Raw genomic sequence first — 20,858 nt, 5'->3', positions numbered from 1 at the left:
TGGACTTCATGTGATGCCAGTAAAACACTTACAGGGTTGTGAACTTCATCTGTTGAATGACGAATAGCCCACCAGTCAGATGTCCATTCCCAGGCATTTCCTACAATGTTGTACAAGCCATATCCATTGGGAGGAAACGCAGTGACCTACATGAGACAGGGAACAGAGGGCCAGTTCTGTAACCACTCAACATGAAATGCAGTTTTTAACCCTGACCACCAGTCTGCTGAAGGTGCATTTGTCTTTAATAGGAGCTTCCGCCTTCATACCTCAAAAGCAGACACCAAATTAGTAGTGCAGAACTGTAACATTTTTACATAGTCTGTTTAAATAAAACAGAACGAAACAATGAATCATTATCACCCTCCGTGTTCTCAGCACCACACTTCCACTATGGCACACAGCATTTTCTCATTGCCTCTAAATAGAGGCACTGTTTGACCAGCAGACACAGATCTGAACATAGCCTTACTGATCTGACCTCCATGCCCATGCTTACAACTTCCAGATTCCCCTTCCAATGAACAAAAAGCAAGGGTGGCTGTCAGCTCATGCATATGCAGACTACTGATGAAGATTTTGGACTTACTTTAACTACCATTTAATACTTAATTCACATCCTTGATTGCCTTTAAAATCCCACTCCATTGTTTGCCATACCAGACAGACTCAACCTTTCCAAAACAGGAAGTTTAATTTTTTATTGATGACTTTTTGTGCCTTGGGAACAACTACCCCAAAAATGAGAGTTCAAAGAATTGCCAGGCCAAAAGTGCAAGCAGAAAGTATTTGTTTCTGACTATAAACTGTCTGGAATGGGGGAAAAGAGGTCAGTTTGAGAGGAACTAAAAGTTGAAATGAAAGTAATCTTTACTTTTCAATTAGTTTTTAAAAAGCGTCCCTTGGTAATACTCAAGCCTGCAGTGAAATACACTGGTGAAAGAGCACAGTAATAGGAAACAGCCTTAGTTCATAGTGTTGAACACAGACCTTAATTTTAGGAAGACTAACTTCATTTCCATATGATTAATTCACTGAAACACACTTACAGGAGCAGTTCCTTTGTATCCATCTTCTGCAGTGTTATTAGTTGGGAACGCTCCCTGCCAGATATTAGCATAATGTTGACCTTTTGGCTGAAGCTTGTTGCCCCATGGGAAAAGTCTATTAAAAGACATACAGCAGAACAGTTGTCACACACTCTTTTTTCTTTAAATAAAATAAAAAGGGTTCTACAATGACAATTCATACACAAAGGAGGAAAAGGCAGTGCTGCCCTGTGCAGTATGCAGTCCGGGACACAGGAAGGAGAAGACATAAGCCTGTTATTCACCTTGTCTTCCTGTCTCCCCATCTCCCCAAGCCCACAGTTAGGTAAAAGGGGGGTCCTGTGGCTCTAGAGCTGCTTTGCAGTGATGTAGTTATTTACTTCTTAAGCTCTTTTGTGACTCATTTGGCCTTGGCACTAAGCTTCCTCACTATTCCTTTCATGTCCTGCAACAGCAACAGTCCTGTGTCTTCGGCCTTCTGTCACATCTCCTACTCTCTTGGGCTCTCTGCATTCTCCTCCCACTACAGAGTTCAGATTACAATATACCACTTAGGTATTTAGGGAAATTCACTTACCAAAAGGAATCTGTTCAGGGCAAGTGTGTTATATTTACCACAGATGTGCATACTACACAAGAAAAAGACATTCAGGGTAATAAAAACCCACACAACTCTTCCTTATCTAGTAAATACCAGTTTTAAACATTTATCAGCGACACGTTTGTGACAGGTACCTATTTTCAAGGCCCCCTCGACAGCTGTATTCCCATTCAGCCTCAGTTGGTAACCGCTTCCCTGCCCATGTGCAGAATGCCACAGCATCATTCCAGGAAACATGAATAACTGGATGATCCATTCTAGGGAGCAAAACAAACAGGATAAGATCATCAGCAGAACTAGGCAATCTCACAGCTATCCAGCACAAACACCTTATGAAACCGGTTTAGAGATGGCCACAAAGGACTGTGAGCCAGTGAGGCTCACTGTCAGCCCAGGGAGGAAGTTCACAGCTCAGTTACAACTGGACAAGGTATTAGATTACTTTTACAGAAAAGCTATTTAAAGAAAGACATCAAGATGCTGGAAGGGAAATGCAGCCACCAGAGAAAAACAAGGAAGAGAAAGAGATTAACTTCTGTTTGTCTCATCATGCTTTTACATACAGCTCTCTACAGTTGACATTTGCAGCTTGTGCTTTCTCATGGTCTCACCTCAGAACTTGCTGCACCCAGAAGCCAGCAAAGAACTATCAATACACTGGCTTCTGTGGAAACCCACGTGCTCAGAGGCTCCAAGTAGCACAAGCCTGCATCTTGCTACTCCTTGCCAGGCCAGTTTAACAATACCTTAACAAGAAGCCAGGATTCTCAATAAGGAAATTTACGTTGCAATGTAATGGTGAAAGCTCTTCACTTCCCTGTGCACTATTCTCTTTGCTGCAAGTTCTTTCTTTGCTGTCAGTTGTGGGGCTTTTGAGAGAGAGGTGAGATGAGAAAGAGTCCTTACTCTCAGCTACACCACCTTTAGCAGCACCCGACCCAGGAAACAGTGAACTGCAGAAATTTAACATGGAAGTATTTTTCTTTGTGTGTTTGAAGCAGTGCATGGGTTACACAAAAGCTCCCATCTTTCCTTCGGTTTGGATCCAGGATTGCCCTTACAATCCTGATCTCTTTTTCCGGAAAAAGAGAGAAAAAATGCCAAGTCACTCTTGTCAGAAGGATCCAAGCCTCTATTAGACCAAGATACTTGAAAAGCTGAGGGTACAGGTCCAGAAGACAGACATAGAGGACTTCCCATTACCTTGTCTTTCCTGCTTGTTTAACAAGCCAACATATGCCTACTGGTCCTTTAGGCTACTTCCACATAGCAAGCGCACGAGCAGTTGTACCATGCTAGGTTTGCACCATGCTTCTACAAGACCAGATTTACATGGCAGGTTTCCAACTCTTATCTGCTGACTGTGACCTAAATTTCTGTCTCCACCTAACAGTGCCTCCTGATATTATCTCTATTTTTGCCTCAGATAATTCTTTCATTGCCCTTGGAGAACAGACAATGGACTTGTTACTAAGCAGTTCAGCCACCAGATGATGTTACACTAACATAGCCCTGTCCTTAGAGGACTCAAAAGCATGCCACCATCTACTAGATCTAGGCTAGAGTCTGACTTCATTTCAAACAGCAGTTTTGGAACTTTATCTAGTTGATAAGGCAGCTAGTGCCAACCTCACTGACACCTGCCTAGCGAGAGCAAGAGTTGCAATATAAGAGGTCCCAAATGAAGACGGTCACATCTGGGTAAGCACAGAGTAACATACTTAATGGAACAACAGCTTTTGACACATGCAACCCAGAGCTAGCTCTGCAGCATCCATAAAAAGCACCTGAGAATAATGAAACCTCTTGATTTTCTAGGTGTAAAATCCATTCCACTTCCAAATGGAAAGAGACTGCATAAAGACATGGGTCAGCAAGTTGCAGAGTTCATGCTAGCAAAGCACAGCACTGTGTACAGGCTGTTAAGAAAAAGTACAGTTTTACAAATTACTTACGACTTCTAGATAAAGACAGAACTGATTTTCCACAATAATCACCCCACAAAGCATACAGTAAAAAGCACAAAGCTTTCCAGTCTTCTGCTGCCAAAGATAGGCCTCCATATCCCAAATGGAGGACATACTACACGGACTCCTAAAGTTTGCATGCATCTAGTATTTAGCCTTCCTCTCCAAAACCAGATTTGCACCAAACGCTCTAAAGTTCCTGACCTTCTAAAGACACACCCTGTTTCACTGCTGATACAGAAACATGAATAGAAAACACACTGAAGCACATTTCAGTATGGTCTCTTTTCCCCTGGGTGGAAAGTGTGGACTTTTTGAAATACAACTACATCATCGACCATATGACCACTGAGTATCACATGCAACACACTAGAACATGGGAAAACAGTCACAGAAGCAGCAGCAAATGGGCAACTACTTAAATCCCCCTTCTTGCACTCCCATTCCTGGAGTAAGTTTACAGGTATATTTACAAGCACTGTGTATTGAACTGAATGGCCACTTACAAACTTACCTGTTGGAGATACTAGAATCAGGACCCTCTGGGTGCTTCCAGTTGGCTCCCTTCACAGGCAACCACCAAGGAGCAGCTGCAACCTAAAACCAGACAAAAACAAGGCAGAAAAGACTTTAATTCCCAGCTAAAGGCTATTCTGAAATACCACCATGTGACAACAGGCTACAAAGCTTTCACTTACAGCTCATGGCTCTGCCTGCAGCCAACTGACCTATTATGTTCCAAATCATCTCTGATAAAACAAGATGATCATTTGATCCACATTCCGAGGGAATGCCACAAGGTATGGAACAGCAGGAAAAAAACACCACCCAAAAAACAAGTGAGACGAAGATCAAATCCCGAGTGTATTTTACCCAAGTGCTGCCCTCTGGCTGTCTCTTCCCTTCCACATTTTAGTCACCTGCAGGTGTGACAAAAGGCACAGTTTATTCTCTTTGAAGGCACAGCCTTCAGCTACTACCTGCGGTGGAGCACACTGTCCTCTCAGAAATTCTCAGTTCTTGACCTCTGAAAACATGTGCCAAGAACACTCAGAGGGTGGTGGTTGGAAGAGGTCGGCTGGAATGTTACCGTTCTATTTATTCTTTCACAACAGTATGCCCATGGTACAGTGAAACCAGCTAACCTCCTGCCTGCCTCCAGTCTGACACATTATGCAGAGATGATGAAAAAAAAGGGATCGTTTGGGCTTAGAGAGAATTTTCTTCCCTATTATTTGCTCCCTAGACTCTGCGTTTTGGAATAACTAAAACAAAACCCTGATGATGTCTTTTAACTACGGTCAAAGCACACATCTTGCAACACATTTGCTTTCCAGTTCATTAACTCAATAAGCTGATTTTAAATTATTTGCTATCAGCTTCCAGAAGGTGGAGACAGAAGAGCCACTGAAGTTAAGTGAAATTGCCTTTTTTTTTCCAGTTGGTTTGCTGAGCAACATTAAGTAGACAAAATACTCAATGCAAACATCAAGTACTTACCTCTAACCAAAAGACTCAAATTCAGCTCTGCAATGCCAAGGAATTATTCCTGGAATACAGTCATTCAGGATTGCTTCTATTAAGCTTACTTCAAAGCTGAGGAGGTCAGTGTGCAGCATATTTAACTATTCTGTTCTGATTCACATTCACTTAGAAATACTTATCTTCACGATAACAGGTTCTTTCAGAAAGTTGAGGCAAAAAAGAACACTTATGTTAAGCATCAATAGCAGGTTTATTCCAGCAGCTTGAGTCCTTGCTTCCAAAATACTCCTATTATACAGATAATTTCCATAATGGACAAAAATCAAAGTAAATAAGCCTCCAGTGTTTTAAGAGTTCAACAACCTACCAGCTGGTTAGCCCTACACCTAGGAGATCCAGATGCTACTCTAACAGGGACCTACAGAACAACCTTCAGCAGCTTCTGCCCACTCTACTGCCCCTCATCTTTCCCCACTCAAGAGATGGCAAAGGGAATCGTAGAATATTTATTTCTCTTCACCACGCTGCTAAACCAACTTTGTAAAGTGTTATACACAGAGGCAGGAATTGTGCCAAAAGCGTTATCCTTTAACTCACCAAATTCTCCACAGGGAAGTTAAAAGTAAGAGTCATTAAAAGCTGGTACTCAGGAGACAGAGCACCAGTCCAGTCAAACGAATCTAACAGCATCTTCTAGGAGGAAGCTGCATCCTCCAGCAGTGAAGAGCATTTAACATGTAACTAAATGTCCAAGAGAGAGAAAATTATCTACGACAAACATAAATTGTTAAGAAAAAAATCTGGTCCAAACACATCCGATCCTTCATTTGAATGTTTCAGTAGGAATATAAACTGAAGTGCCTAAGAAAAAAAGTGCTGCTAATACACAGAGACATTATTTTTAAAGCATCTGACCAGTCCATGCTGTAACAGCTCCCCTGACAGCTTTTCACAATTCTCCCATCATCACACACAGATTTTGCCTACAGCATACATATGGGTATCTTACCTAAAAGGTCAATAGCAATCCTGGACTAAAGCTGTAGGGTTGCTGGCTTAAGCTCAGCTGGGACCCCACAGCTCTTTATGAGCTCTGGGCAAGAGCACTGGAATCCCTGAACATGCTGGAGGGCTCTGGTCCAGGCTGGGAAGCCATCCACATCCATAGGTCTTTGACACTCTCTCTTCCAAAGAGAGTGAAGACAGCAGTGTTAAGTACAAAAGAAATAAAGAAAGATGCTCTCAGCAGCTTGCTGGTTTCGATGTTCTGTCCATGCACTCTCCACCTACATGGGACCCTCCAGAAATACTACTCAAGTAATGACATTTCTTGAAGATCCTGCTTTCTGATCTCCCCAGCACAGCAACCACCAATGGACAACACCAACCACATAATCCTGGCTCAGTATCTAACAAAGCCAATGAAATTCTCAGCACAAGCAGAGCCCCTACCCTTCTCAAAAAAGCATTTGAAGTATTTGATCTCTTACTAGAAAGTACAGCTCTGCTACTGAGGATTCAAACCCAAAGATGGAATCTTCATGCAGAGAGATACTCTGCTCAACTCTCATGGCACTAAAGCTTCAGAATGACCAACCTGCTAAACATATACCACAGTCATTAGGTTTAAAACTAGTCCCATTTAACTAATTCCTTGTCTATTTTGAGCTTTAACCCTTAATCTATATTCAAGATGGGACAGAAATCCGAAGTTAGAATATTACAGTTATTTAAGGAAAAATAAGAGAGCCGTGGTACCATTTGCTAAAGGTTCTCCATGAATCTGAAAGATCCAAAGTAAGATTTCATCCCAAGAGTTTCCAAGCACAACACATTTTTGTAAATTAAACTGCTGGGTTTTGGATAAAAAGAAAATCTCTGCAGGAGACTGCACAGATTTACGCTTTAGAAGGCTTTAATTTTGGAAAACACTTTTGTTATGCAAAAGAAAAAGCAGATGCTTTCAATCAGAATGGTTTATTTTAAACTGAGAAAAATATAGTCTCTCCGCATGAGAGCACTACGTGTGCATGTCTTCTGTTTCTGGCTCTGCTGAACTGAACACCAAATGGCTGCCAGTGCTTGCAGAACACCCAGATCTTCAGAGAAGTTACACATACAGTACTAGGACAAGGATAACTATGATAGACTACGTACAGCCTTCAATAATTAATTGGAAACTTATCTAAGTCAGCCACTGACAGCAGCAAGCAGGCACCAAGATGCTCCCTCCAAAAGAGAAAGTTATCTACCTGAAATTCACAGTCCTTTCAAACAACTTCTCAGAAGGCTTTAAACCTTTTAATTGCTCTAAATCTAATTAGGAGTAGAACTAATTAGGCAGAGATATTACAACATCACAATTAATACAGCAAAGCCCTCCCTTGCCATTAATGAGCTTAGTTACTTTCATAATGCTTAGTGTTCTCATGCTTCACTCCAAAACATGTGTTCTGTAGACTGGCAACAGATTCATTTTGCAAAAATAGCAGCATATGCTGCTGAATAGATCTTGAAGAGATACTGAATTAGAGGACAGCATCTCCTTCATTTTGATTAACTCTTCACACATAGGCTCACACTTGAAACAGAACTGGTTAAACATAACTGCCCTGCTAATGTTACACAACTGCCTCCATACACAGGAAATGCAGTTCTAGGAGCAAAGCACATTTCAGAGGCAAAGAAGCTCATTTTGGTCTGATCCAGCTGAAAATTTGGATTATCCAGCTCTCTGCTCCAGGATTAAACTTTAAGGACTCACTGTTCTGCTTAACACAGACTTGTAGCACTTTAAGAAAAAGAGAACGCTGTATGATAATACTGGGCAGATACACTAACAGTTAATTCCAACCTACAAGTTTTCCGCTCAAATGAAGCAATTTGCAGAACTAAAGCCTATACTCCCACTATCAGATTGCATAAAATTCAAAGTATTCAATTTTCTTTTCAAAGTAGCTTAGGAAATTCTAACTTTAATTGCTCCATTAACTTGTGATTTCAAGATTTTTAGACTACTTTACAATTATCTTAAAGAAAACTCTTTACTAAACATACATAGAACAAATGAAAGGGAGGAACATCAAGAAAGTCAGGTGCATTATCAGCATTACTCCATTCCTCGTACAGCAAAAGCGATAGCAAAATACCCTTAAAAACACATCTAAAACCCCAGCCAAGAACCATGAAAACATCTGTATTAGTCTTGCACCTAACATGGCATGTTAGGAAAAAACAAAAATACTTTAGCTCCAAATTTCAAATTCAAATCACATTTATGTATTAGAAAATTACCAAACTAAACTCAAGTGAGCAGCTAAATCTGGCTCTAATTCCATTTCTAGCACACTGCAAGTCACTTGAAATAACAAAGCTGTAGATCTTAAGTCAGGCCCGTAAGATGATGAGAAAAATTCATGCTGTTGTCCAGATATGTAGCACTAAACATGGGGGTTTTTTATGTACTAGATCATTCTAATGCTATTTTACTATAATAAGGCTTGTATACACTAGGTCAAGATAAACATCTGGAAGAAGCAGAAGTTATTGCAGAGTAAGAACTTTAGCAATTTAGGAATCAACTGTCTGAAAAGAGATTTTCCAAGCGCAAAGCAGTCTGGAAAAAGCTTCAAGATTCATTTACTAAGTGGTGGGTTCTTAAAGAAACATACATCAGTTTCAGAAGCTGATTTAATAGGTGACCACTTGTTTGAATCAGGTTGCATTAAGCACTGTGCATGTTTAATTGGCAAAAGCATCTCTTGGCTGCAAAAGCCACATGTACATCAGCTGGAAGCAGGGAAGTTACGAAGCATTATCTCTGGGCAATACAGGCAGTGGTCTGGGCACACTCACTGCCGGCACTGGTAGCATGTGAGAAAAAAATAGTTATTCAGTAAAGAATACAATTTTTGGATGAGGTTTTATTTCATAGTCATGTAAGGCAGATCCACATAAATCTCTGTCAATTTTTCCTCCTCTAAGCCATATCCTAAACCCTCAACAGATGATTAACAAACTAATGAAGAGGCAGACAGAAAATAGAACACTTCTAGTAGGGCAGGGAGTTTAAGAAATAAAAATGATGACTGTGCCACAGCTGAGCGGCTGTCATTTTCCCCTCAGAAACCACAAAGAAATCACATTAGGAGGGGTCCTGGTCACAAGTAACTTTACACCTATTTTTCTAAGTAGCTTTGTGCCTTCCCAACAAACTGCAAGAAAGTCCTTCCCTCACTGAGATTCAGGGCAAAGAGCTCTCTCCCACCTTCCGCATGTGGCTCCCAGGCATGTCTCACAACAGCATCTCCTTCCCTCCGCAGCACGGGAGCCCACTCCTGTCAACCTCCGCCTGCCTGTGGACGTGGACTATGGGTACAAACAGATCAATCTAGCCCTGGGATCGTGATCCAGCCATCCCAAACACCAGAAGCAGCAGCTGCTGCACTAGCACAGCCCAGCTTTGAGCCGACGCTTTCCCATCCAGCACTTTGGCTGGCTGCTGTCACTGCGTCCGTGGAGTCCTGCTCTGGGTCAGAGAGGGAAACCAGCGGAGGGCAGACACAAAGCTTAGCCCCAAACTCTGATTCAGCTTTGCAGATTCAGAGCATCACACCGCGAGGGGCAGTTTGAAACAAGCCAGAGCCACGTAGTGGTCCTACTCGATTTTAAAGCCTTTTTCCAAATGCAAGGAAAATCCCTCCAGCAGATGCATGCTCCGTTCACTTCGCCCGTCTGCAGTTCTGCTTCTCCTTTATATCAGTGCACTGAAAATGGCCCGAACGTGACCTATTTCTATGCAGATCATCATCTCTATAGCAACGGGCTTGTGTTTAAGTTGAAACAGCTGTAACTGAGGCAGGGAGACACTGCAATGTAAATAGTGTGGAAGTGAATACCGCTTCGAGGCTCAAGACAAAGACTAGATCTCTCCTAGCCAGCTATCAAGGTTGTCGTAGCAGCTGTGTAAGGGAGACATCATCTACATATGCAGCTATAATTCATATCTGTACTTGAAGACATTCTGCAGAGAACAAACCCTCCGTAATTATGCACATAAACTAACCCGAAACACGATTATTGAATTCTCCACCTCAGCAGTAATCAAGGACACTGAAACAGCTTAGAAGTAGACGGTTGAGTATTTTTTTACAGAAGATAACTAATACTTGATGTTGCCACTTCTGTGATGCTACTTCAAGTCCCACGCTTTTTATTATATCAATTAAAAGCCCCAGCTCCCCAGTAGCTCCGATTACAGAAGACTCCGTTTTTATTCTTTTTTTCTAAGGTTTCTAGTTTCCCTCATTAGCTCAGAAATGAAAGCAATAAGGGATTTTGTTTAATGTTGATACTGTTTGCCTTAAGTCCCAATATCTTAAAGTAGTTTGAAATTGCAGTACTGCAAAAAGGAGAGGCAGCAGCTTCATAGAATAAATATATTCGAAGTCATCAGTTAGGGAAAAGATTTCAGACTTAATTAGAAACTAGTACTTCACTTTTACAAAGGACCTTTTCCTTTCGCATAAGGAAATGCCATTGAACCTCATTCAAACAGTGTAATACTTCACAGCCATGACAAACCTCCAAGAAAAATAACCAAATATATTCCAGTAAGATTCATTAAGTGCAAGTTTTGGAAGATTCTTTTGAGGAACTAATATTCCTGGTGAGTTCCATCTCTGGAAGTCTATTTTTCAGCCAACTACACTCAAGCTAGTAATTTTTTCCAATAACCACATGAATATAAGGTTTAAGAAAATGAGGCATGCACAGATATATCTACAGCCTGAGGCACAAGCAATGCCCTGCTTTAAAGCTGTAGTTTATACTGATAAATATAGACTAGTATTACAGGTAATTCCCAGTGACAGATGCCTCATGCACATCATTCGTTATGCCAATAGTGGGAGTACAGCACAAGACAGAGATTAGCAGTTCAATAGCTCCATCTTCCCAGCTCCTTACAGGCCATATCTGAAACGCTGGGGTCTGCACGAAACAGGCTCACCCATCTCTTCCTTTGATTTCCGTTTCCTCTCTAAAAAGCATCTGAAATAGCAAAAGCCAAGTGTGGTATAGATTAAATTTACCCTTAAAGTAGCAGGAAGTGTATTTATCAACTTCTGCTTATGCATCTTATGTACATTGACATTTTAACAGTATCAGACAAACTATACAATAACCTACCTGCCACCCCAAGCCACAGATAAGCAAGTTATTACTACATGCTGCCAGAAGGTACACCCTCCATAGTAACCTCTGCAAACACTAGCACTGCTATCCTACCTGCAAACATTGCTGTTTCGTTGTTTATTTGAAATGCATAATGTTTTCATTGGTTTTAGAATGGGAATATGCCCTTCAAGTTACAGGGTAGAGAGACTGATATAAATCGGCAAATTGCACAGCTCAAGACCACTGTAGAGGTTTCTATACAAACAGGGATGAAAGTAGCATCCAATAGTTCTAGACTGACCAGAACTCCTTAATAGTATTTGCTCAGGTCAGTCAGTGAATCAATTTCCTTACATTCCCAGACCAAAAATGCAACACCCCTGAAGACAACTGAAGTACACAGATTTGTATGCTCTCAGTCTCTTCATTGCAGAATTTATCTGGCCTAGAAGCAAAAATTAATTTTGCTATCTTCCACAAGCCAAGAGTAAAAAATGTTCCCACTACCGTCCAGTGAGCAAATCTGACTGATGCTGTACTCCAGTCTTGGTAAGTGCTATCCTGTTTACCTTTTTCATGGTAGCTGCACAGCAAGTGAAACTCCTGCCATTATGTGCAAGAGCTCTCGAATCCCGTCACTGGCAAGTATGTCTCAGTACCTTCTCATTTCACAGACACAATCTGCGTGCTTTTTGCTCCAGGATACATTAAAATCCCATATCAGTGGCATTTTAGAATGCCATGGAATAGCAGCACTGAGCATGCATTTCCCCCCGCTCTACTTACCTCTTAACTCAGGGAGAATAAAGAGCAGGAAAACAGTTTCATCATAAAATAACAAAAATCTCTACTGTTTGAGCTTTTTCCATTTCCCCAAATTCTCTTGAAAGAGAAGGAAAGAAAAAAATCATCTCCAAGTGCCAAGCTATTGGCAATTCTAGGCTGTGTTTTATCTATGACATCTAAACCAAAGGCCAAATATCCAAGAAAGGCCACAACTCAATAGCTGTAATAAATGCAGTAATTAGAACTTGCCTTTAACCTGCAAGTCTGAGAACTGCTTTTAATATGTGAAGCTATCAAAACTTGTTAAGCCCACACAAAATGTTTTGGTTTCAAAGGACCTTCCACCCTCACCCTAGAAAATCCTTTTTTATTTGCAAAAGTCCTCACCAATTCCATCAGTAGCACCCTCATCTGTCACAGAGCTAACTTTTCGCTCTCTGCCATGCTACCACTGCAGACCTAGAGGCCAAAACTAAAACTCGAGTTCCCAGAAATCTAGAACAATTCAGTTATTGGCTGCTACACCCCTTTTTACTGCTTCCCTTCCAGAGGGTTAGGTCCAACCTACATTCCTTTAGCAGTGGCTATCTAGGAGACTACCTCACCTCCAGGAAACGCACACCCAAAGCTCCAACAATTATTGTACGTGCTAAGCTGGTTTGCTCCTGCATTAGCTTTCACCAGCCCCACCTCTGTTCCAATTAGCTGTCTGCTCCTTTGAAGGCCTATGATAAATTTGTCTGGTTTAAGAACTGGAGAAGCCAAATTGGGCAAATAGAGCAAAACCTCCAGAGCTTCTTTCCCCAACAGAAAGAAGCACCACATTATTTATAGGAACTGTAATACACCACTTAGTTCAATATCTTCATTTCCACCTTTCCCCAATTCTTTCACTGTGTATGAAATACTACTTCTAAAATACACATTCCTGTTGATCTTCCTATATAATCACATTTGCATTTAGCACCCCTGTACTTCAACTGGAGAAAAGCCTTATCAAAACATATCTGAGCCACTAAGGCAACGTAAAAATACAGTCCTTTCTCTTATCAATTTGGTGGAAAGATTTTTAGTACCAGCAACACACCAAAGGCTGTATCTTATTTCTGCTTTTCCTGGTGATAGCTATGATTCAAGAAGGCTCATACCACAAGCTAAAGTATTAGTTGACTAAGGTATACATTGAGGAAAAAAGCCTTCATCTTCTCTATGGCTGATCATTACAGTCTGCTGATGCAAACCAACTTCATGCAATGTACATGTTTTCTGCTTACAGTTGAACAGTTACCCTGCAGTGGCCAAGGTTTAAAAATGTGCTCGCTTTTCTTAAAGGAATTGATTTTTTTTTTTTTTTGGTAGAACTTAGCCATTTTGGGCAATGTAACAAGCAGCTTTTATCTTCTATTGTTTAGTTCAAGCTTGAAGATCCCCAGGAAGAATTTGCTTTTGCAGAACCCTTAAAGTCCCTGCCCCATAGTTCAGATGCTTCTGCAATAAGAAGTTTCTTGCAAGTTGTTGACAGAAACTTGTTTCTTGAAATCATGATCTATAGAAAGCTGCTAATGCATTTTATTATTTCAATTAGCCAGGATAAGCATGGCCTACACGGAATTGGGTCTGAGAAGCATCTGACTACATTATGTTCTAACACCAGATCCCCACGGCTGATGCTTCCCTTCCCTGCAGCTGAAAGATGTGTGCTTGTTCTCGTGTACAAATTGTACTGTCACAAACCCCAAAGACCCTCAAAATAACTAAGGCCCGCACAGCACTCTCAACATTTATAACCTCTCTCTGAAAACGCATGCTAGAACAGCAAAAAGACCCAGTTTTGAGAGGCAAAAGCATATATAGATGAAATTCTAAGCTGTCTCTTCAGACATAAGTTTCTTTCCAGCTCTACCACTGAGCTGCCTTCTGACGCCTTCTCCTTGCAGACAGAAGTTCCTTGCTAAAAGTTGGATTTCATGGTATGTAGCTGGTGAGGAGGCAGGCAGACAGGAGGAAAAGAAAGCAGCTTCTGGTTTCTTTTTCACCTCCTCACAATATTACCATGTTTTAGAACATAAGTTTGTCCACAGCACCAGCATAAAGTTAAGAAGTGCCAAGCTACAAGGCAGGCAGTCACTATTCTCCAGATCACTTTACCAAAATAATTAGTACAGTCTTTCTCTGTGTCTATTTAACAACGCCCTGCATGCAAGCGACTCGCAAAATGATTTAATGATAAATACTGAAAAGATGGCAAAAGGACAGACTCCTGAAGTTTACTTCTAACAAATACAGAAAACCTTCATAAAGAACCAGCCAAAAAGACCAGTTTGGGCTCCATTCCAGCCCCCTGGCATAATAGTTGTTCTGTTAGCATCACAGCCAGCACTTAAAAATTTGGCTGACACACCCAGGAGAGTGGCTCCCAATGCTCTGTATGTGTTTATACAAATAGCTAAGGCTGAGCTTCCTCCAGCATTCTTAGGGTTTGTTTGTTTTAAAACAGGGAGCCTGAATTAGGGATTTCTGCATCATAGAAGTAGGGCAGGAAAAAGAATTTCTCTAATACCGACTGTTGTGAAGATAGGATGAGCCCATGTGGATTTATTCCACCTTCAGCATCATTTATGCTAGTATTTGGGAAGTCCAATTGAGTTGTCTTCTTCTATCTCATAGCACACAAATGTTAGTCCTGAACTAAAAGATAATTTTTTCTTGTAATCTTCATTTTCTTGCAGGAGAGAACAAAACCAAGCATTTCTTGCCAGTCATTCACAGCACACATTCACATAGGGCTTCCTGAGACCTCCAACCATCTGCCCTTTGAAGATAAAAATCAAACTCTACAGATTTCCCTTCATTTATGCAGTACAAGGAGCATTCACTACTCCAAGTTACTGCACCACACACATGGAAGATTTTCTCTGATAAACTATTTTGAAGAAAATTAAATGAATAAACACTAAAGGCCCAGCTATTCCCAGTTGTTTGTCATAATACATCATAATCCTCTAAACTCTAGAAGTAGTACCTTGGATCAAATGGTGTGCCTAAGTAAAACTTCGCTACCAACTAAACACAATTTCATCTCAGACTGTCCCACCTCTCTGTTTGCTTATCTAGGATCAAAATGTGCAAAAGATGGCAACAAAACCTTGTTGTCCTCCTCTATAGGTGCAGTTTCACTTGATGTTTACTTACGTCTACCTGAACTACTGCCAAATGATGCAGTTTCAGTCTTGCTACTACCTTACTCCTGCTTTGTGTACATCCTGATTCCCTGTGATGATTCCAGCAGATGCAGAATGAGCCAAGTTAACTTTGCTGATCCAAAAGAAAATTAACCAAAAAAGCAAAGAAATTCCTATGCAGAGTAAATGCAACCTGACGCTACACACACACCCAGCCCCCAAAATTGCCACACTATGAACATCAGAATACCTAATTTCTAAGGCCTTTATAAAGGCATGGGACAGGAGAGCTGGAAATGCAGTATGTTCATCAGACCTGAGCATAATTCTGATGGGGAGGGACCTCAGGAGGTCATCTTGTCCAAACTTCTGCCCAAAGCAGATAAATTTACCCAGGAGATGACAAGACATAATCTGCTTACTACCTGAAGCTGTAAAGGTTAAGTGACCTGCTAAGGTCAAGGAGGAGGGAAATGATGCCTAAGAAAAACTCACCAACACATTCACAACAGAAGGGGAGGGGGAAGGCAGGGAAGCTGGAATTTTATTTATTTTAACCAATATTCACTTCCACTCAAGAGGAAAATTAGATCAGCTGCAGTTTTATCAGACCCTACCAGCATCACTATGTTGCCCAAGCAAGATGAAGAGAACTGAAAAAAGCAGCAAGGTAGACAGGATCGTCGACAAAGAAGGAGGAAGAACAGTAAACTTAAACCATTCACAACATACTAAGGAGCCCTATAGACTCAGGTCTGCCATAGAAATGGCACTTCTTTGGAAGATTTGCCCTGAGTTAATCTAGCAAAAGCACTCATGCAAGCATTGCTGTCATATCATATACCCAGATTATCCTCATTTTCTTAAATCGGTAGGATCTGGGATTTACCCACTTTCTCTGGACATAAGACTGCATTGGCAGAGCGTGCCAGCCACACGTACGTGTGCTCTTGGGAGCCAGAAGCACTCCTGTTCTTCTCCTACACAGTACATCACTCAGTAGAGCCACTACTGACAGCCGAATTTCTGAAGCATCCCTGCTTTACATGCAATACAAATAAACAGCCTTATATCTGCACCATTTACTACAGTCCTAAATATCTCTCATTTAGGAAGAAAAAAAAAAAAAGACAAGAAGGGGCTGATACTGAACTTTGGCTAATGAGGAGAAGGGTTTTCTTAATTGTTTGGGTTTTTAAAAAGAAATAAAATAAATAAAGGACAGAGAATAGACTGCAAATCCCCCACATTTGAGGGAGTCTGTTATTCTACGCCAAACACCCCTCCTTAAACCTCATTTTTATACATGGCTTTGGGAACATCACAAAATTTAGATAACACTGCTATCACATAATTGCTAAATCATCTGCCCCAGTGATTGCCAAGTAAGCTTTACCCTCCTGTGTTACTCACTGCTTGGTGGATGTCAGCCTTCACTTCTTCACTCAGCATTCCCTCAAACACAAAGGAATCGCCAAATTTCTCTGCCTGCAAAAAGAATACAGGATTCAACCATATTATCAAAGGAATATTATTCTTAAGATGCCACTCACATTTACAGCTTTCTTTTATCAAGGATAAGAAAATTCTAATAGAAGTTTTGAATTCTCTTTCAAGGAAGCTATTTTGAAACAGTAGAGAAGGCATTTTATCTCTGGATGTCGTTGTGCTTCAGCAGCCACTGGACAGATGGCAGCTCACAGAGCTTCTGTGATTGTTTTTACTTTTATTAATTAAAAATGCAGTTCTAGTTGTCCCAACTGCTTTAAAATGCTCCAGTCAATAACCTAATCTTCAAGGACATATTTCATTTCTCTTATTTTTCCTTCAGGAAAACTAAAATAGCAGCCTTAAGCCTTGTCACTTACTGCTTCTTCATCATCACTAGCACCACGAATCATTATATCTGGCATTATAAAAAGCCAAAAGAAAAAAATACAAATAATTTCAATGGATCACAGTACATAATACCAACATAAGGTTTTTCCCCCCTTGGTAAAATAAGCGAATTGATACACCAGGGAAGTCAAAACACATTATCATAACTCAACACATTTGCCCTTCTGAATTTCTTCATTGTATTAAGGTATTCAAAGACTGAGAATGATCATCACGAGCTGCTTCTGCACACTCAGAACTCTTCAAGAAGCACGGCTTGAAAGAAGGATTCCATTCACCACCCAAATTGCAAGAAGTTTTAGCATATGACTATAATCTTTGTATTTTCGGTTTCAGAAAGGAAAGTGAAGAAATAAAGACTTCATTTGCCTCTTTGCCCAATCTGAGACACCCAGACAAAGACACAAACCAATTTATCAAAGAGAAGAAAAAAATATCTTCTTCTCCCCCTCCCCCCCTCCCCATCTCAAAGACCCAGAGACAAACAGGTGAACCACCTAAAGAATCCCAGATTTGAGCCTGACAGAATCAGGGGCTTTTTTTGTTTGTTTCTTGTTTTGTGGGGTTTTGTTTGTTTGTTTGTTGTAAGTTTGCTAACAAACACTTCTGGTTCAACAAAAGGCAGTACACCTGGAGATGTTTATATTCAGGTTTCATTTACCATTGGAGTTCAGTCTAGTCCTTAATGAATGAAAACCAAGAAGTAGGTTGGCTCTATTTACCCACACTAAGTGATGTGGACATTATTTAAATACACAAAAACCTGCTCAGCTGCATCCCCCCCAAAAAACACTGCAGAATCAGTGCTGCTTACTCTAACTCTGAGTTTATTTTTCCAAATCCAGTAGAAAAGGGGGCCCCATGTGAGGAGGGAAGGGCGAAAGCCCAAGTGGAGCACCTAACTACCCAAGTTGAGCTATGACCACAGTCTGAAACAGACTCCATCTGATGCAGCAGTATGTTTCAGTATCACTGCACATGTGCTCATGCCTGAAGCTGTTTGCAGCAAGTAAGCCCTGTTCAAGCTCAAAATTGTTAAGCAACCTTTTTCTTTCATAATTATTGAGGTAATAATTTAAAAACAGGAATAGTGCTGTTGATAAAAGCCCTTCATCCAACCAGAAAGCTCCTGTCTTCCAAATAAGAACCAGTTTATCAAGCAAATTCTGCAAAGTGCCTCCTTAGAGACCTGATCATTACCAAGGCTTTTATTTGCCTAAAAGGCCTGTCAGGGTTTTATACAAGTTGCGTAGGAACAGCCAACTGTCAAGAAAGATCAGAGCCTCAGGCACAGGTAGCTTCTTTCTTGGAAGAACCTTAACATATTCTTTCTTAGTCCATTGTTCCCAGTAACAGGCACAAAACTATTATTATACATGCTATTATATCTTCTTCAGACAGCAGGGCTTTCTATTGCTCAGCTCATTAGCAAGTAGCTGCACTGAGCTAGCTTGCAGAGGCCTCAGCTATCATAAGTTTTTAAAACCCTTCTCCCCTCTTCCTCTAAAATAAGGAAGATATAACATAGTTAGGATATTAGATATTAGGATATCTAACACAGTTGCACTGGGGCAAAGATGTCCTAGGACTCAAAGGTCAAAAAACCCCAGCCAAACAAAGCAACCCAGAAAATCCTGCACAGACATCTTCAGCCATCTGTTAGCTTCACCCAGGCTCCCTCAGTCATGCTGCAGGGAAGATATTAGTTCAGCTATCAAGCCACTTACTACATGTAACAGCATGCATCTAAATGGTTTTTCAGACCCCTGGGCAGCAAGGCAAGACAATTTTGTTTCTTCTCTACTTATACCAGAAATATTCTAGCATGCAAATCCCAAGCAAGTATTGTGACAGCCTTCAAAAAAGAAAAGCCTAAGTGTTTAATGGGGATGTTGCCAACACAAAGAAAGATGACAGGAGACTGTACACCCTTCTGCCTTACCTCAGTAACGTACCCAGTAGAATTCACAAATCTCTCAAATTCCTCATTGCTGACCTCGTACTGATCCATGTAGAAACTGTTAATGTGGACTCTTCTAGCAGGCCATTCTCCATCTTGCTGTATTGCAGGCTCATCAGTGCCCATCGTAAACACTCCTCCTGGAATAGCAACCATCTGCAGAGAAAACACCACCCAAAAGATGATGAAAATGAAAGATTGAAAAGCCTTGTATCAGTCTTACTCATCCTCCACCTCATCTTTGGAGGTGCTTTTGCTTTGAGCAGCGTTTCACTGACAAAACCAGCACAACAAAATGGCAACAGTGGCATCTTGAACACCTCCTGTTGGAAGACATAGCAAGCAGAACTTAAATTGAGAATAAAACCCCCATTTGCATGAATGTCTAGGTAATTGAGAACTTTTATTGAGGGTGATGCTTGTGCTCTCATATTAGAGGAGTTCTCCTGCTGTACCTACAAGCCAAGAAACAATTCAGCGTCCTTTCTACTCATTTTCAGATGAAAAATTTTGGTATTTCACTCTATTCCTAAGAAGGCTTGATGCATCTATGAAGAATCTGGAGATTACGAAACTGTAAAGTGCTCTTCTGTGGACAAGCTTGTGCTTGTTTGCATACTAACTACAAACGGTTATTCATTCAATGACAGGCATGTGCAGCATTTTATTACCAAGCATGCTGTTAACTGGCAGGTAGACACAGCACCTGCAGCTCTGTGTGCCAGAGATGAGACAAACTTTCAAGTCAATTATATCGCACTTCTCTGGGAGCCCAGCCTTGGGAAAGAGCCTCAAGCTTCAGTAGTAAAAGACAAGTGACAGGATAACATTTTAACTATTTCAGTAGGATGTTTTCCTTCTAAGGCCTCAGCCAGTTTCCAGAGAAACACAACACATTTTCCCTCAGTTTTAGTAGGCTCTTTCCAGGAAGACAAAGGCTCCAGAGGTCTTGTCATGCTTCATCAGATGTTTCCTGAGAGCCCTCTAAAGAGCACAGACTGAGCAACACACTCCTCACCCAAAACACAAAAGCATCCATGACCCCTGCTCAGAAGCTTGTGCTAGAATACGGAATGACAGCTCAGGCTTTGTAAAATCTTCCTGATGGGCAGGTGATGTTTCAAGGGCTGACTGCACAAGAGCTAGCTTGCCAAGAAGTCACCATCAACAGATCAAAGAACTGGAGAAGAAAACTGCCTCTCCTTTCTGTTCAGGATTCCCGAGCTACCCTCACCCCCTAACTCACACTGAATTCAGCCACCTCACTCCCCTGCAAAGAGGCTTGTGAGTGAGTGAGCCCCAAGAAAGCCATCCAGCACTGATGTGTGTGACCACTGCAGGAAATCATCTGGCATATCACATCGCACCTGAACACACCCTGGCAGCGATCTGTGATCACACACTACTCTTACAAGGAATTCAAGCAGGCGGAACACTGACAGAACCTAAAATGAACAAAGCCAGTTCTAAGAGATAGCAGGGTTTTATTGCAAAATCCTGATGTTTGGTATGCAGGAAATCCAAGTCTAATGACAGAAATATTCACCAAGAGAAGTTTCCAGACTAGCACACTTCTAACACTGCTCCAGAAGTTTAGTTTAAGTTCTGACAGAACAAGAAGCCTGGGTTTTAGATGTATGACAGTTCAAACACAGTGGAATAACACCCTATGCAACATGCATATTAAAAGCAGCCAAACTGCAGAGGTAAGGTTGTAAAAATGTGAACTGATGTAAGATTATTTAGACGACA

General features: G+C 41.1%; 1 protein-coding gene across 2 annotated transcripts in view; it reads right to left on the bottom strand.

The window, feature by feature from the left end:
* Positions 1-20,858, bottom strand: part of SUMF1 (sulfatase modifying factor 1) — a 37,862-nt gene that overhangs the window by 13,939 nt on the left and 3,065 nt on the right. For both annotated transcript variants that reach the window (XR_003993694.1, XM_030501152.1), the window contains exons 2-7: positions 19,089-19,262; positions 16,661-16,735; positions 4,132-4,214; positions 1,785-1,907; positions 1,050-1,164; positions 33-146 (exon numbers count right to left, since the gene is read on the bottom strand). Coding sequence is in view for 1 of the 2 variants with exons in the window: in XM_030501152.1 (XP_030357012.1) it covers positions 33-146; positions 1,050-1,164; positions 1,785-1,907; positions 4,132-4,214; positions 16,661-16,735; positions 19,089-19,262 (684 nt within the window). In the remaining variant the exon portion in view is untranslated. The remainder of the gene's footprint in view (positions 1-32; positions 147-1,049; positions 1,165-1,784; positions 1,908-4,131; positions 4,215-16,660; positions 16,736-19,088; positions 19,263-20,858) is intronic.

This window comes from Strigops habroptila, chromosome 11, assembly GCF_004027225.2.
Source record: "Strigops habroptila isolate Jane chromosome 11, bStrHab1.2.pri, whole genome shotgun sequence".
Classification (NCBI taxonomy): Eukaryota; Metazoa; Chordata; class Aves; order Psittaciformes; family Psittacidae; genus Strigops; species Strigops habroptila.
Note: the sequence above shows the minus strand (reverse complement) of the source record. Positions and strands in the feature narration are given on the sequence as shown.